Source organism: Paroedura picta, chromosome 13 (assembly GCF_049243985.1).
Source record: "Paroedura picta isolate Pp20150507F chromosome 13, Ppicta_v3.0, whole genome shotgun sequence".
NCBI lineage: Eukaryota > Metazoa > Chordata > Lepidosauria > Squamata > Gekkonidae > Paroedura > Paroedura picta.
In genome coordinates, this window is record NC_135381.1 from 16900007 (window position 1) to 16919094 (window position 19088).

General features: G+C 41.4%; 1 protein-coding gene across 4 annotated transcripts in view; it reads right to left on the reverse strand.

The window, feature by feature from the left end:
* PISD (phosphatidylserine decarboxylase) overlaps positions 1-19088 on the reverse strand; it is a 54041-nt gene that overhangs the window by 25038 nt on the left and 9915 nt on the right. Inside the window, exon 3 of one of the 4 annotated variants that reach the window (XM_077307862.1) lies at positions 16107-16282. In XM_077307862.1, the coding sequence (XP_077163977.1) occupies positions 16107-16282 (176 nt within the window). Of the gene's footprint in view, positions 1-6779; positions 7022-7705; positions 7965-16106; positions 16283-19088 lie in introns of those variants that run through there. The other 3 variants (XM_077307861.1, XM_077307863.1, XM_077307864.1) reach the window with 3 other exon arrangements.

The following is a 19088-nucleotide window of genomic DNA, read 5'->3' on the forward strand; positions in this document are numbered from 1 at the left end:
ATCATGCCTTTTAAAACAACATTTTTCAAAAAGTAGAATACAGAGTGAGCAAACCAAGGACCTGTTTTGTATAATCAAGGCTACCCAAAGTTCGTGAGCAAATATATTTTAAATCAACCACCTTTCAAGGTTTTCTAATTACACTGTTTTTTTTACTGACTGGGGTGGGGAGGGAATGAAACATTGGTCTTCCTGAAGGTTTCTTCTCTTCAGTGGGACAAAGTCATCTGGAGATGGTTAGGTCACGCCTCTGCTTGCTCAGGTATGGCTATTCATATACAAATTATTTTGAGTGGCCTTAATGGGTGACCATGTGCTGCTCCCCCCAAAAGAAGTAATAAAGACTAGGGTGAATTGGTTTGTTGTCCAGAGTTTCTAGTTTAGATAATACAATCAGAATTTCAAAAAAAATGGGATGCAAACTAACTTTCTATGCAATAGATAAGCTCAAACAGTACTTCTCATTCAGTGGGGCCAAAGTCTCATCTCTGGTCACTCAGGTAGGGCAATTCAAATGCAAATTTGCTAAGCCTCCTCTTGAGTGACAATTGAGTGCCTTCAGTTGGATAGCCATATTGGTCTGAAGCAGCAGAAGAGAAGTGTGAGTCCACTGGTTCCTTTAAGACTCATGAAGTTTTATTCAAGATATAAGCTTTCATGGGCAAACTATCTTCAGAGGCAGTGAAACAGGATTTCCTCAACCATTACATATAAGAAAGGGGATTAGTTGCCTGGAAGGGCTCATTAAAGTCATGATGCATGTAACCTGGTGATTATAACCAAGATTGGGTTCAGGCAGTTGATAAGATCTGTGAATGGCAATAATTTAGCAAACACATAAAAGAGTTTACAAACAAATGTGAGAATTCAGTTTGAGTACGATGACACTTCCAAGACCAACAAAGTTTAATTCTGGGTATAAGCAAGAACTGAGAGACTTAGATGCAAATTCCTGGAGCTGTAGTTTGGCCCCTGGAAAGTGCGCCTACCTTAATCACAATCTTTTCTGAGCTAATGCCTAAACTTTTTGAATCTCTGGTTACTTGTAATATATCTCTACTGCAAAAAAGCTCAGCAAGTTTATGTAATATGTTTCCCAATGTATCAAATCTCTTTACTGGGACAATGCAGTCCTTTGTTTGGATGCATCTTTTCTCCCTAGAATAGTTCTGTGCTGCACAACATTAACTGTTCTATCAGTTGAGTTTCTGAATCCCAAAAATGATAAGGCCGCGTACTTTACACATGTTAGCCTTCTACTTCAACAGAGTGGCTGTTTGCACTTGGAGCACGGCTACTTTGTCTGCCTTTTCCAAGGTGTGATCTAATTCCCCAGTCTCTATTAACATTAGATCATGATCTGATGCATGCTAAATGTTATGACCATTAAGGATAGCATTGTCTGCTTTCAGTTTTTGTCAGTTTGCCAGTCCCCCATCTGTATATTTGAATAGAGATCACAGAGAACAAAAGCATGTTGTTTACCTGCTAATGACGTTCTTTTGAGGAGCCATCTGTGCAGTCACACAATCCTCTTCCCTGCTGCTGTTGTCTTAGGAATTTATATGGGAGGTTCCAACAGAGATTAAAAAAAACTCCAGGTAGAAGCTTGCCCTGCCTTTTCAGACATGCTCAAAGGGGGGGGAGGGGGGGACCCCCTTTGAGAAAAAGAGCATGAATGCCAGCACCCAGGCAAGAGTTGCAGAATGTTCAAATAGTGCAGTGCAGAACCATTAAATGTAATGCACAGATGGCCACTCAGAGAACATCAGTTTCTGATAATCAGTCTGTTCTCCCACCCCGTCCCACTTAAAGCACTGGATCACCAGCAGTTTATTAGTTCTATACTAATTTTCCTCAAAAGCTCAAAGCCATTTCTAGTCATTAAAAAAATTCAATATACAGCAAGGAATTAAACCACCAGATATGTGGGAGGGGAAGCCAAAGTTCTGTCAGAGGATCTTCTAAAAAGCTCTGCCTTGCACTTTTCCCTTAACTGCAAAAAGCAACCTCACATTGTTTTATAGTTGGAGCTGCTACAGAACTGCAACAGCTGAAGCTATCTTTGCTCCTGTACAGACCAGAAACTGAAAGAAGGCCTCAGTGGATCTGCACCAGGCTGATATTGGAAGTGGTGATCTTTCGAGTAAGCGAGTCCCAACACTTAACAGGCTGCTAACCTGAATCCAGAATCAAACCACTAACCAGTGCAGTTGATCCAATATTGCTAAAGTGTGACTGGCTGGAGTTAGTTAACTACTATGCTGCTGTTTCATTCTGAATTGAGATTTAGCCAAGCGTGTAATGACTCCCTCAGAGTACGCTGACATGCCCAGTCGTGAGCCAAGAGTAACTTACTGAGCAAGAGTGACCACTAAAACTACCTCATGCTCTTAGGAACAGCATCTGCCATCTCCTTCTTGTACTCAAAAGGAAAATATAAGAAGCTGAATCATGACCATTCACATCCTTTCAGACTGTGCCTTTGAAACTGAAAAGAGAAATGAAACTGGCAATAATAGCACTGACATGAACTAATTGCGGTGATTATAAATTTAGAACTAGGACCAAACTTGTTGTTTTAGAATGAGGGGTTGTTTCTTTCTGTTTGAGCCAGCTTGGTGAAGTGGTTAAGATTGGCAGTTTCTAATCGGAGGAGGAGGAGGAAGGTTACCCAGCTGGCTGCATGTGGGGGAGCGGAGAGTCAAACCCGGCTCGCCAGGTTAGAAGTCTGCACTCCTAACCACTACACCAAAGCTGTTCTGACCAAGCAGTAATATCAGGGCTCTCTCAGCCTGACCTCCCTCACAGGGTGTCTCTTGTGGGGAGAAGAAAGAGAAAGCAAATGTAAATGTATTATTACTTTGTAGTCTGTCTCACTCAATGCAGATTACAAGGTACAAATCAACGCAACAACAAAATTAGACATCTGATAAACAATGGGACAGAACCACAATTACAGCAGTCTGGAACAAAACACTAGTTATTAGACATGATAGGAATATGCTTGATAAATTTGCAACAGGCTTACTCTCCAAGAATCTGGCACATCAAGGACAGAGTTAGGTTAGGCATCTTCTCCCTTATACCCGGTTTGTATTAACAGGTAATTTCTTTGAAAGGAGAACTGAACTACATCAGATTCTCAATCTGCATCTCAATCATACAGTCAAATGCCTGTTTACTATTTTATCAGCTATTTCATAGAATGAGTCCATAAGCATTAATGCCAGAGCAGTATCCATGTCTGTCTGCTGCAGTTATAAACAAATTAGTGTTGCTGCACCTTAAAGATTACCATATTAATTTTGTTCTAAGCTTCCATTAGTCAGAACCCACTCCATCACATGCTTGGAGCATAAGCATTAATTTAAAGTGCTTTCTTTTCCTCTGAAGATATATGTAGCATCTCCTGAAGTTTATTTCTCTGTGCTTTTTAGACAGTTTTGTTACTCTAATCAGGGGTAGTCAAACTGCGGCCCTCCAGATGCCCATGCACTACAATTCCCATGAGCCCCTGCCAGTGAATGCATGAGATTTGTAGTCCATGGACATCTGGAGGGCCGCAGTTTGGCTACCCCTGCTCTATATTGACAAGAGGGTGACATGCATAGGAGAGAAAATTCTGTTTCCTTCCCTGGTGTCTCCTGCTTCCATTATCTTATTCCAGTTTCTTTCCCCCTATATTCTTCTGCACTATCTCCGCTTTCTCCACACCGGATCACTCAATCTCCTAATCTTTCTCCCCTTCCCCTTGCCCAGTCTCTCACTCAGTCTTCCCTGCAGTCACTCTACTTTCCCTCCACGGACCTTGTGGTTTCTCCCCTTCACATTCCTTTCCTTATTCCTGCTTTCCTCATATGCATTTCCTTTGTTGGGAATCATTTTAGGTAACCCAAACACCACCTGAGGTTCTCTCACCAATGATGTACTATGAAAAAATACTGCTTTTTTTCTGCAGACATGGGGTGTTCACCAGGATTCATCTCAGCATTTTATGTTCCCCTTGAAGGTTTTGTAATGGGTTGGGGGGCATACTTAGATATTAGATATGTTTGTGTTTTAACTTGTTGTATACCACCTTCTAGCTTTCCTCACAGATTTTTCTCACGAGCTCTTTAGGAATCCTCAACACTCGAAGACTTGCTGAAAGATTGCTGGAGAGCTCATGAGCTTTCTGAAACAACACTGTGAAAATATGACAAGTATACGACCAAAAGCGATTTTGGCTCTTGCAGAAAATTGCACTCCCTGCATTTAGACAATCTTCTGTTTTCCTCTGACAGCAATGGTTTCCCACAATTTCCTTTATCTCAATTTAGAAATCTGTTCATTTAAGGAGAAAATGTAGCCATACTTTACTGAGAGAAATAAAGCCAAACAAGACAGGGAAAATAATCTTATTTGCCTTACTAAAGAATGCACTGTGAACAGACATGATACTTCATACACATGCTGTTTCTTATGTTTCTAAAGGCCACATGAAGCCATACAAATTAGCTGGAAAATGTGTTATAAATTCATCACAGAAAAAGGAAATTCTGATTTGCACACAGAATGCAAGGTAGAAAGCACCTAGATTTCAGTAATAAGTTAGGTATCCTTATCCGGGGGGGGGGGATAAAGTTCAAATACTACCAAAATCCATCACTATTAATATGGCAGGACAACCAACCTGTAGTTATTGGAAGATTCTGAATTATCAGTCTGCAAGAATTAATGATTCTGGGAGTGAATCACAGTCAGAAAAGATACAATGAATCTGATATACTACACAATTTTAAAAGATCAAACAGGGAAACAGTTTAATTTGTCCACCATGAGGATTGTTATCTTTGTTGTTTATATGGGGGTATTGTTTTAACCATAAACCGCCACGAGCCTCCTATGTCCGGGATTATACAAATAATAAAAGTATTTGTATATTTGTATATATATACTAGCCCAAAAGCCCATTGCACCCAGGAATGCAATGTGCGCTAGGGGTGAGCCCCCCCCAAAGGTGACAGTGCCACCATACCTGGTCATCCTACTGGCGGCTGGGCCAATGGCTGCGCAGCCGGACAGCCTGCTGTGCGTGCTGGTGGCCAGTGCCCCCCCCCGACGGTGCAGCTGCCGCCATACTTGGTCATCCCAAGTATGGCAGGTGGGCCAACGGCTGCATAGCCAGCCAGCCTGCTGTGTACGCTGGCAGGCGGTTCAAGCTGCAGGTGGGCCAGGGTGCTGCAGGAGCAGCCTCCTTGGCAGGTTGGCAGTGTCAAGCCGCAAGGCTGCGTGAGCACCTCACGGCTGGCTTCTGGGGGTGGGCGCTCCAGGGGCCAGCCAAATCTGGGCATACCCAGATTGGCCCGTGGGGCTGGAAGCAGAGTCTGGACATCTTGACGTGCCCTGTACACCGCTCCTCCCATATGGGCTCTTCACAAATATAAGAGCAATTACTTGGTACAGATAAAAGGGGGGGGGCTAAGACGACTCTAGGATCCCGTTTACAGATCATCTCCAAAGTATTTCCATACATAAGCAGTTTAATTTTTCACTCATACAATATCACAAAATCACTTCTAATGTGGCTTCAAAATAGGTTTAAAGAAAATTCTATAAATTTTTATAAATTTTGATTCCAAAACTAGTCATAGGGAGGTTCAATTATTGCCATACCTTTGAAAACTATGAGGGCTCATGTAACTGCAGGTGAAAAAGAAATGCATCAATTCAGATTATTATTGGGCTTGTACACATGTCTCTTCCTTCTTACGCAAAAAAATATTGTTAAACACAATGTATAAATGAAGCCACATATAAATGTATAAATGAAGCCACTGGAGTTAGCCCTTTCCTCAAGGATTTTGAACTAAAGTTTAATCTAGGTTTAGAACCTTGGTTAGTGAGGCCGGGGAAAATCAATTCCAGTTAATCAGAGGTCCTACATGTATGTCAAAGACAACCAGAGTTAGTATTTAACAGCAAGAAGAGAAGGAGGTGTGACAAAAAAAAATTCAGGGTTGTCAAGATTTGTCTATAATTTGTGATAGCTGAACACAGTTCGAGGGAGATGTTTTTAAAATATCTTCCTTTAAACATTCATCAGTGATATAAACACTGCATTATATTTTCATGCCATCACTTGAATTTCCAAATATTATTTCTGGCACTTTAGCTGTTTGTATTTCTAACTATGCAAAAATTATTTCCACATGGGTATGTGAGAAATCATTACCTCCCCACATAGTACAAAGCACCCAACATTAAACAGCTATGTGAGCATATCCATGTGCACAGTTTATTCTAATAGCAAAATCAGCATACTGAATTTTCAATACATACTTCTCTCTGATCAGTATTGTAGAAAGCAAATTAAAATTACGGTTTCTTGAAGAACAAGCAAAGAGATAATTTCCCCACAAATCCCATCTTTGCTTGCAGACAGGCAATTTAAGGCCCAGGGCAATTCACATTCAACAGCTCCTCACCTTCCAACGCTCATAGCTATTCAAACCCCCACATAGCAGGCATTACAGAATCAAAACAAAAGCAGTTTTGTTTTAAAAGATCCTTTGTTGCAATTCTTCCAAATGACATATAAATCATTACAGTTTACTTCTATAACCCCTATTCAATACAGACAGACTATATTTTCTGCATTAAACTTTGCTTCCTTCTCAAAATGCCCACATTACATACTGTAGAAGTATAGCAATTGAAACATAATGTAGCAATTGAAACAGAGACTGATTGGTCTCAACAGGAAGACTGTACTTCACTAATTATCTGCATTTCACCTGATGTTGATGATTATGATGATAGTGACCCAAGTAAGATCCAGAAGGGCAATTCTATGAAACACATTCACCACTCCTTGAATTACAGCCTGAGCACACTAGTTCCAGTCAGTACTTAGTTTTAAGAAAGCGGCCACAAAGCAGAGACTGCCCCTTTCCAGCTCATGTTTCAACTATGCTGACTTCAGATGACAACTCTTAAGGACGTTCTAGCCTCAAGTAATAAAGACCTTGCCTTTACCTAGATGCTAGATAGTACAATGCTTCCTTAAGAGGAGGGGGCAAGACAGGAAAAAGAAACGAAGGAGGGGGCAGGAGCCCCATAGCAACACTCTCACTTCTATCAGACTGCCTGCCAGCATCACAAGATACCAGAATCCGGGCAGGAGGCTGAGGAGAGCTGATGAGTCATCTATGGAAGAACTAACTTCCGGACATATCAGCATGGGCTGCTCAGAAAGAACTTTGAGAAACGAAGCTTGCTTTATAACAGCATGAATGACACACTGTTCAGCCTGGGAGATGAATTTGGATATTCAAATACATTTTATATATACGAGTTCAAACAGGGGTAGCATTTTCTGTTTCCTGAACAATAGAACCAGTTATCATTTAACAGCCAACAAAGAAAATTATGGCACGTGACGAAACATTTCCCAGACCATTTTGATTAAGTACTCATAGCTTGGCCACAACATTGTAAGGGCACATACTGCATCCACCCTATATATTGCATTTATCTGTTGCTACCTGCCTTCAGCCTTCAGGGAAGACGGGTTAAAAAGATGTGTTTGTTATTGTATTTCTGACCTGCCCTTCCTCCATAAAAGAAGACTCAAAAGAGACACACATTGAGTTCTACTCCAGAAAGACAGTATCAAGAAAGTAGAAATGTAAAGGATCTAAATTCTAATATATTTAGATACCTGTCTCCAGAGATTCCCCTAGGTTGATAACTTTGTTGGCTCTTGCAATTCTTGAATCCAGTCTCAGCCTGGATGCCCAGCCAGCCTTATCAGCTCCTCACTGCCTGCTCCCCTTCGGTCAAGCCCAGGCACATCTCCAACTGCAGACATGATGTTATCCAGAGCGCTTTTATAAGCCCTTGAAGGAGGGGAGGGAGAGCCCCCTCCTTCTTCCTAAAAAGTTTCCCTGCTCAGCTGGACTGCAGCAATCCTTACTTCAGAACAGAAGAAAAAGTTTCCACTTTCCAGAAATCTACCTTGCACACTCCTCCTCCTCAACTTAACCCCTATATTTCCAATAGATATATTTAAAGCAGCAGCTCACAAGTCTCTCCATTCCTCACCCGAAGATGCAGATTTGGCAGTATCTGTTTGCTGATAATAAGATCTCATTCTTTTAAGAGACTTGCTATGATATAGGGATGTAGGGTTCTTCTTTCACAAAGAAGTTAATTTTCTGTTCCCAAGCATTTCCCCTCTGCTCCAATCAAGCTGATTACAAAATGTGTTGTATCTTTGCATCCTTTACAAACATTCCTTACAACATCCCTCCGGCCTTCTGATTGGAATGAAAAGACTCCAAGATTTCCTTTTCTGCTCATGTACTTTGACTCTCAAAAGCTTATACCCTGAAACTCTAGTTTTACAACTGTCAGCGATCTTATTGGTTTAGATTGGAGTCCAGTAGCACCTTATACTCTAGTTTGTAAAAGCTTCTACTATAATAAATGTGGTAATCTTGTGATAACGCAATCTCTTGTACTGTAAAAGTCTATGGCAGAAATTTTGAGGTGGAAATGAAGAATGGATCATACCACTTTGGGCAACAAACTATGAATTTCATCTTTGAATGGTCCTTCCAATGAAAAACTGAATGCAAAATTAAACTTGCATGGTTCCCCTTTGCTTGCTATGCTGGTTTTTATATGTGCAATAAGTTTTAGGGGTATTTAAAAATGGAACCTTCTAAATTGTGATCTTCCACAATCCTCCACATCAGCTCTCTGCCACTTCCCGTTTATTTATTTATTTCATTTTTATACCGCCCTCCCATACGTCTCAGACTAACATTTAGCCATCTAGAAAGTGAACCCTGATGAGATCTGCATTCCAGGAAATATCATGCTTCACATTCCTTTGCCATGCTAATACCAAGAGTAAGTAGCAGGGCATCTGCTGCAACTTGAGGCTGTAGAATTGTATGCCTGAGAATGTCCATGATTGTTCTTCCCTCACAGTATTCCTGATGAACAATGTTGGAACCCAGTTGCACCTTTAAGACCAGCAACGTTTTATTGAAGGTGTAAGCTTTTGTATGCATGCACACTTCCTGATGGTGTACAAACTCCATTTATTCCAAAGAAGGTTGGACTAATGTGGTAGCTGCTTCGGGTTTTTTAATACTATTTTATGCAAGCCACCAATGAAATTATTTTAGATACATAAAACAGTCAGTGAATTTTTTAGTCTCACATTACATAATTACAGCATTTTGTGCTTCTAGTTCTCATTATTGTGCAAACAGCGGATTTAAAAGCAGATACCAGATTACAAATGACAAGTCTTTTCCAATATCTTGTCTTAGAGGAGCTGACTATATTTTAAACCTTTGTTGCTCTTCATCCAAAGAAAAGATTTACATACTTCCCATCAGGCCAAGTAGCTGCTTGTTCAAAATATGACTCAAAGTGCAAAGTCAAAGACATGTGGCTCATATAGAATAACTGTAGCCAACATTTAAAGCAGGTCTGAACATTTCAATTTATTTCCTGAATTTTACTGATTTCTTTTATGTAGCCTGTTTCTACTAATCAAAGCCAAATTCTGTACAGTGGCTAGCTGTTATAATGAAATTATTATGCTTCACTTACAAACACATCATTTGAAATAGCTCCTTTACAGGTTATGCTCCAAATTCTTGAATAAACCAGGTAAAGAGTCACAAGCTTACATTCTTAGCCTACACAGTATCTTAGCCTACTCACTGAAGTATTTGTTCATTAAAAAAAACAAACTGCCAGCATTAGGGAGCTATGTAATTTAGAATATTCTTTAATAAAACCCCTTCAGGCCAGAGCACACCTCCTTCTGTATAAAATGAATAAATGCTTCAACAATTTTAACTATACTTCAGAAGCAGCTGAGGAACCAGATCAGCATGGCTCCATTCAAGACACAGGCATGCCAAATGGGCTGAAATATCAGATTTCATAGACTGCATAGGCAATGTACTAGGATTTTGGAGTTTCCCCCCGGTGTTTTCCATTGATTATTTTTTGGAGCTGTCGAGATCTGTGAATCAAGATCTCCCATGATAAGTTATTATATCACAGTGTGTATAACTGGACTCTGTGTGCCTCCTTTGCTGAGAATGCTATTTCATCAGACTAGATTATTCATCAACATTATGCTGCTATCCTCAGCTGATGACTGAGGATCAGCCAATCAGGTCTATGAAGCTGAAGCTGCTAAGGATTTGGTGTTTCTCAGAGATCTGCCAGGTGCCCAAATACAGTCTGTGACATAATGAATACCTCTATTAATGTGGTGACCTATGCTAAGCTGGAGCGGCATGCTGGACACCACACACTCAGTATCAGATGTCACTTTGAACTGGTGCATCTCCAAAGTTCATTGAGTCCTCTTGGATATACGCTGTTCCTTCACCTAGGCTAGTCTAGTCAGCCACTCTGAACCCTACTACACAATATTATTTTTAGTCTACATGTACATGAAAACATAGCAGGAGAAAAAAAAAACCCAGAGAACAGCAGTGAACTACTCTTCGTTACAAGGTTTCTCAGGACTTCAACAATATGGAGTAGGAAACAAAGTCTTCCAGGGCTTTATTTTCCTGCAGAACATCTGTTTCTAAAGACTGTTTCATATAATGTTAATAATTAATGGATGTTGCTGTGGATACAATAATGGGCAAGCTTGGTAACATTAAAATTGTAATTCTTCTCAGCTGATTATCCCTAGCAGTTGTGTAAGAAAGTACATGTATGCTTTGTTGATTTATCAATAGAGGGTAGAGGATAAATTACAAATAGATATAGCAATCTAAATTAAAAACAAAGTTGTGAACCAGCGTGCTGTAGTGGTTAAGAGATGCAATCTCCAAGCTGGAGAGCCGAGTTTGATAACCCACTCGCCCTACACCCAGCCAGTTGGGTGACCCTGGGCTAGTACCAGTTCTTTTAGATCTATTATCAGAGCAGTTCTGTTAGAGCTCTCTTAACTCCACCTACCTCACAGAGTGTCTTTCGTGGGGAGAAGAAAGGACATGTGTTACTTACGATTCTTCTCACACAGAAGAAGGGATATTGTAGTCACCAGCCCGATATAAATTAAGTAGTGCAAATGATGCTTTGGACTGTGAGGCACTTTTGATTAAATCCACTGATAAACTCTATGGTACACTGCCTCAAAATTTGACAACTGCAAACATCTCTCTTCGCCTCCTAATGAAACATGTGTTATCTGTGTTTTGACTATAATCAGCAGCCTCTCTCATACAGAGGGCACAGAGAAAATATGCACTATGCAGAAAGGGAGGCCACAAAATGTATATGCCAGTGAACTTCCCAGATACTATGGTAAAGATAGCAAAGAGCACAGAATGCAAAATCATTCTGGATAAGTTTCTGGATATCTACACCAGTCACTGCTACTGCTGCCAGTCATTCACAAGCTCTTTTGTCTTACTGGATTAGATTATGGCAATGAGGCACAGCACAAATAGAATCTGCAAAGAGTTCCCCTGTAGCTCCCAAAAGAGGATGGGTGAGCTTAATCTCAGTGAGTACACATCTCTTACAAATGGTGAAATGCAAAGTGTTGACATCAACATGGTTAACATCATGGTGAGACTAAAACTCTCATTTCCTCATTCCTATCTCTTTGCCTTTCCCCACTGAGCTATTTGGGGAATGAATATCTGTACATATATGTGTCTTCTACTGCTCTTTGTTCTAGCATCTCCCTTCCCCCTCCTTTGCAAAAAAGAAAGAGAAAAGAAAAAGCAATTCTTCCCTCACAGGTTTTTTTTTCCAGCAGGACTTGAACCTTTGACCAAGGAAGCCATGTTTTCTCCACCCCACCATGTGAGTTGTGGAGATAACTGTTGATTCGCACCCGTCCTTGTATGTCTCCCTGTCAAAAAAGGATGGTTTGCAGGTCTGTTTGTATGTGGTACAAAGCCCCATTTGCAAGTATCCCTGGAGTTTATCCATTATAGAGCTGATATTATCCTAATATTATCTTAATATACTAATGAGGGTGCTATGATATGTCTGCCAGGTTATAAAATGTGTTGTTACAAGGAAAGGGTGATGTCAAGGAAAGATTCCATAGACACCTTCCACACACGGCTAATGTATCTATGGTGCATGCCACACTATCATACATTTTGATGAGTACCAGCAGTATCCCCATGGACTGCTGTTTGTTGCTGTTCTCCCTTTTGTTTAAAAGGATATTTACGTCTCTTCCAGGTTCTCTCTTGGTAGTACACAGGATCCCAAGTACACCTTACTTGATATTACACAGGCACTAGCTGACACTTAGGATTACTCTGTACCTTAAGCAAAAGCATCATGATTATCTAAGGTCATGGCTATTTTGGGAGACAAAGTCAAAATGGTACTCATTTGTAAATTGGAAGCTGTTATTCATCTAAACAGGCAACATACACAGGGGAAAAAATGTCGGAGAAGACAAGGGGATAAAAGCTTAAGAGGCCCAGCAGTTTGCCATCTCCCCTTCCAAAACTCAAGACAAGACATAGCTCAAGACAAGAGGTCATATAATGTGTACACAAGTATACTCTTTGGTCAAGGTTTTCTTATGTACATCAATGTGGCAAGAATGCTGCCCTATCTGGAGGAAAAGCTACCATTTCTCTGATATCTCTCGTACTTTGTACACAGTCAGTGGCCCTGGTGTGGAAATGATCTTTGAAAAGCTCAGACCTTGCATCACCTGTCCCTATGTGAAATGTCTATCCCATGCATCAAATTAATCTGTTTTTAGCAAATTAAAAAAACATTAATCACCTCTTATATTCATAATGATGGAAGGATAGGCAAAACTCATGCCAAATTCTGGCTAGAACAGGGCTCAGGAGGTGATGTTCAGCACATATGTGGTCTCCAAAGAAATCTCCAAGCTTTCGGGCATGATTTGAGGCAGCTCAGAAAAAGAGAATCACTCAGAAACTCTGGCATGAAAATGCTAGACAACAGCAGGTGGTATCTTCCAGTCTTGGAAACACAAAGGTTGACAGGCACTCCTGTATGCCAATAACAAGAGTTCCCATTCTTCACAATGGGACTCAAAGCTATATAAGTGTAGGAAGAGTGTGTGTGTGTGTCGGCACTGTGGTTGACCCTGCTGTCAAGGTGATTGCCACTTCCGCATGGCCAGACTCTTTCCTCAATGACTTGACTTGGAATTTGGGTGTTTTTTGTTTTCCTTTCTTTCCCTCTTCATTCCTTTACTCCTTTTGGGCACTGACTCCAAGTCATCTCCGCTTGCAACTCCCGGCCACAGCCATCCCCAGTCTTCTGGCAAGAACATGTGGTACATATAAGAGATGTGGTGCTTGTAGTAGCACAAGCAATTACATCCACAGGTGTGGGGTGCTGCAATAGCTTGGGGTTTCCAGAGCAGCACATCAACACATGGTGCTTATTTCAGTGCCCAGTAGCTCTACTTTTTGCCCTTACCTTTATTCCCTGGGTCCTGGCCAACCCCTTTCACCCTTCCTGCTGGCATGGCAACTACAGCCATCCTATCTCTCATTCTGCTGTGAAGGTGCTGCTTGCTACAGGGGCACATCCATCCATAACAGTGATGGATGGGAGAGAGAGAGGTGTTCATCCCAGAGTGGTCTGCTGCAAGTTTGCTTTCCCTCTACTAGGTCGCGTAGGGTCTGCCCTGTCCATTCCATGGTCCAGAACCCACACATGACATAATTAGCTCAGAAAGCATTTCCTGGATGCGCCTTCTTTGAAACTTGGACACCCCAAGTCAGGGCATATAGAAGGGCATCCTAGGGAGGTACAGCATGAGTTGGATGCCTCTAGCTAGCACAGAGCCCATTCCATAAACTCCTGAACTTACATAATCTGTAAGGCATGCAGGAGGACTTGACATCCTGTGCCTGACATCTCCCCAAAATGCACTTTCCTGGGACACCTTGTTTGGGTGTCCATAAGTCTGACCCCCCCCCCCCATACACTTGGTAGCCAGATAGAAGAGAGTCAGCTGAAGATGCTCTAGGATTTTGGAGTATCTAGGGGGGGGGGGGCTGCCCCTACATTCTGAACTTCCCAAACTAGTTCAGTTCAGTAGAACAACTGGGTTTGGGTTCAAGAACCTGAACCAGGTTTTCCAAATTTGTGCCCATCCCTATAACGATGCCTTCTGAGATCAGCTATCAGCAATTAATTATCTTCAAACAAATTAGAAAGCCATGAGGGGACTAATGGAAAAATTGTTTCCTGAAAATAATCTAATCAAAGCAAAACTGAACATTGCAAGGAAGTTGACAACTTCCTTTAGGGCTTGACAGTGGCTGCAGTGGGCATTGTGGCATCTGAAAGTTATGCAAGGATTCCATCCCTGGCAAGATGGGCTCTTTCAGGCTGATTGGTGGCACCTGTACAGAAAAACTTCTGGTGGTGATGAAGGTAAAGATCAGTACCCGCATCTGATGCCTATTAGGCGGGTGTTAGAAAAGGAAATCCCTTCCATAGCATCAGGACTCCCATCTTTTTTACCAGCGGTGTCAGCTTCCCAGAATCCAGCAGACTCAAGGCCATCTCCGTAGGAGCCAGGAATGCAGCCTGCCTGTGTGCCTATTCCCTTTTAGAGAGTAAGTTTTTTTTTATTGCAACAGAGGAGTGGTCTCTTTGTTATGTATTTCCCCCTCCCCCCCTTTTTTCTTTTTTTGCCTGACTGACTGCTATGGGTTTTCCTTGCATGCTCTAGCATTCTCTTTAACTTCTGAATAAAGTTTTTTTGAGGTATGTTGTAAGCCTGTGCCTTTTTTAAAATTAAGTATATCAGAGAGGTAAAAGGACCCTGAAATTTGAAAGAACAGGATAGCCTCCTCCTTTTTTTGAAGCCTCCCAATCCATACAAACATGACAAGGTAAGTGTCAATGTACAGGCAAGGACCCCCTCACAAAAGAGCTGGTCCTTGAACTTAGAGGGGTGTTTATCTGAGGGCTTGTTTTATCCACTGATCCACTTTTGCCCTTGTAACACACAGCTATATTTCTCACACCAACTATGCTGTTAGTCTCATCTCATAATTTTAATTTAAAAAGGGAACTTTCAGCGGCTCTTAACCTGGAATATGGAAAACCACACAGGAAAAACATTGCAAATGTACAAGTCAGAGATGCCAAATTCTAATTAAAAGAACAATCAAGTTGTTATGGAGCCTCCTTCTAATGCATTTTTTGCAGATAGATGAAAAACAAAGTTTTCCAAGTCTACTTCTCAAACTTTTTCCAAATCTATTTCTAACTTGGCAGCCATTATTTTAAATAATAATGTAATAGTTCATTGGCGTTTAAAGCTTAAGCTACCGTAGCCGCAATTAGAATCCAGCCAATAGAATCATAGCAAATGAGAGAAACTTTGGGTAAATCATATGTCTTATTTTTTTTCTTTTATTGGCATGGCATCCCTGAAGCTACTGTCCAGAGCTCAAACTAATCTTTTACTGCTTGTCACAAAAAAGCAGTGGTTCTTTAAGTAATGCAAGCAACTGAAGCTAAGGCAACACCAAGCTTCTTAAATTCCCTTTTATTCACCAACATGTGTTATATCAGATAAGATATTGCACTGTCCTACATAGCTCACCACCGATATTCCAGGAGAGTTTATAAAGTGCCAAATACAACATCTACATTTGCTTCAATAATACTGGAAAATTATGTGCTAGACCTTACATTTTTCTTCATTACTTACATTAGCCCAGAAAAAATGGCTGAAATTCTTTCTACTCTACCTTTTTAAAGAAACACAGGATAAAGGCAGGGGAAACTATAAGAACAAGGCAAGCAAGGCATGAGGTGTGCATCAAAGGAGCAAACGGAAGACTCAATAAGGTGTCCTGTCCTTCAAGGAGCTCAGAGAGGTGCTCGACCCTCACAACCCCTGCAAAGGAAGCTTGGCCAGGACACAGTAGCTTACTCAAGGCTTAATGAAAATCAAATGGGGATTGTAACACGGTTTTACCCGATACTCTAGCCACTGCATCACAACACTCTTCATCTTGGTTTCTCTGTTAAGAATAAGATAAGTGTGAAGCACAAGAATATGGTATAAAGCTTCAACTACTTACCTCCCAATCACTTGCAATCTTGGGTGGTACCACTTGACCCAATTTTTCTACCTGCTTCTCCTTATACTTCTCATATTGCCTGTATCCTGCATAACCTCCACCTGTAGCCACTAAAAGATGCAGTGGACGCAACCGCAATATTCCTCTTATTGGCGCAGTATGGAGTTGCCGCTGACCTGCAAGAAAAGAAGCCAGATCTTTAGGGAAAAAGCAGGCAGGCAGCAGAGAAAAGGAAGCTCATGTTGTAATTTTAATTATTTATACCCCGCCTTATCTTTGAAAATTCAAAAGTGCCTGACAAAGCAGCAAAAGCTACAAGGACAAAGATCACAAGCATCCAGCAAGTTAAAAACAATATATAATGCACACCTAAAAACACAACTCAGAACAATTTACCCTCTAATAAATGCCCTTTGGAAGATATCACACAAATGCCATACATATGGAACTCTGCCACATCTGAATAAACTTATTTTTACATTGTCAGTCCTTTCCAAATCTCTATAGTCCCTCAACAGTGTATGAACTATTTTGGAATGATGACTTTTAAGATAAAACTGGGAACTGTTTATTTCTCTTTCACTCAGTATTTCACCTTTCTCTTCCCTCAAAGCCCTCATAACCTTCTCTCTTTTCCTGCTTCCTTCTCACCCAACAGCCAAACTATCTTTATCTCCCCTCTCTATTCAGCTCTCCCCACCCCAGCAACCTCCACCTAGAAAAACTATGGCACAGTTCTGTGGTGCCAGCTGCTGGGTCAGACTTGTAACCTGCACAGCAGAGAACCCTTAAAGAGTAGCAAAGGAACAAATCACTTTCCCTTAAATCCCTGCCCTACAATACTTCCTCTGTCTCTTCATATCCTGTCCCCTTTTCCTGCCTTCTCAATTGTTTGCCAACCCACCTTTTATTTGCCTCCCTTTTCAGCTTTCATTTACTACATATATACTCCTCCTTTCTGTACAGTGAGACCAAAGCAGCTGCATCATTCTTTTCTTCTTTTTATCCTCATAACAACCCTGTGAGGTAGGTTATGCTGAAAGTATGTGACTGGTCCAAAGCTCTAACTGCTACGCCACCATGGCTTCCCCACTACCACCAGGCTATGTGAAAAGTGAAAGAGGTTTGTGAATACGCTGCAGTCATTTCTGTAGATACAGATGTTGTGATTCGCCTGTGGTACCTCCTGATCTCAAAAGTATTTATTTGTTAATTCTATTAGTATACTGCCCTCCCCTAGGGTGGTTCACACAGAATGTAAACAGAACAATACATCAAACTCAGTGAACAGAGAAAATAACATTCTAACATAGTGAACAATCTAACAGACTCATGGTTGGTCAGATCTGTTACATGGGTTCAAGGGAGGAAGGTTCGGGGCCCCAGTAGATGCTTATTTTCGTTTGTCCTCAACCAAATGCCTGGTGGAAGAGCTCCCTTTTGCAGGCCCTACGAAACTGTTTGTTCCGCTGGCTGCCCGACTTGAGCAACCAAGATGGACAGGGATCCAGGGGGCACGTGGTCACTCTCACTGACCCCAGCAACTTGTCCATATTATTGAATGAGAGCCGTCTGAAGCCATCAAACACTAATGACAGCGACGGCCACGGACCTTCCAGTTCACAAACCATATCAATCGTGGCAGGTAGGTCAAGTCTTGTTTCACCACTTTCACTGCATTCTCATACGCCTTCATGATCTCCATGGAGGCACAGATCATGAGAGTAGCGCAGCAGGATGCTCTCCTACACCAAGCCAAGCTACTAGCATCCTACTTGGCACCAGAACACCTAGCCACTGTGATCCATGTAATGGTCACCTCTAAACTGGACTTCTGCAACTTGCTCTACATAGGCCTACCCTTATCCTTAATCCGGAAACTACAACTGGCACAGAATGCTGTGGCCAGGATTCTCACTAATACACCATGGAGATTACATCCGGCCTGCACTCCAACAACTCAGCTGGCTCCCAATTGAATTCCAGATCAGACTTAATGTTTTGGTTCTTACCTTCAAGGCCATACACGGGCTGTACCTGAGAGACCACCTCTCTGTCTACACCCTCAAATGAGCAAAATGCTCCACCACCACCAACCAGCTGGTGATTCCTGGCCCCAAAGAAACACAGCGGTCCTCAACAAGGGCCAAAGCTTTTTCTGTCCTGGCCCCCACCTGGTGGAACGAGCTTCCTGAAGAGATGAGGGCCCTGCCTGAACTCCTACAATTCCGCAGGGCCTGCAAAAGGAAGCTCCTCCACCAGGCATTTGCTTGAATCCAACCGACCCAACAACATCTGCTGGTCCCCCCTCAAACACCCTCTCCATGACCTGAAGCAGCCTGGCCTCCCCGGGGGCTTGTCTAAATTATAATTTATTTAAGCCCCTGTTAGATTGTTAATATATTATTTATGACTGTTCTATGTATTACCCCTGCAATGTTTTATGTGAACTGCCGTGAGCCGTATGGGAGGGCAGTATAAAAATCTAATAAATAAATAAATATTTTTGAACAACCACATCTTGTCACTGCTATGAAAATGTATTTTGCAGATGTCAGGTGATTTGTATGCTGCATGAATGGTACCCCAGATGCCAGTACTATTAACTAGGGGCAAAAGGGACTTGCAGATGCATTCCATAATGAAGACTGCAGCTGTCTCTAATAAATAAAAGGATATTATTTGGCTTTCAAATATACAAAAACCCCAAAATAGCAGAACAGAACATTTAGAACAACATTGCATTCTGAAGCCCTATGTTTGGAATAATTTTACAGTATTTTTCTTTCTATCATGCCCGAGTTCCTTTATATTCATATTGATGTGGGGTATATGCAAATTGGATTATCTTCAGAATTGCAAGAGTTTCCTTAAGAACAATCTGACTTATGCCATTTTGTGACACATTGAACTGAACTTCAAATTAATTTTTAAGGGTCTCATTCATTAATGCAAAAATGATCTCACATAGATTCCTCATTT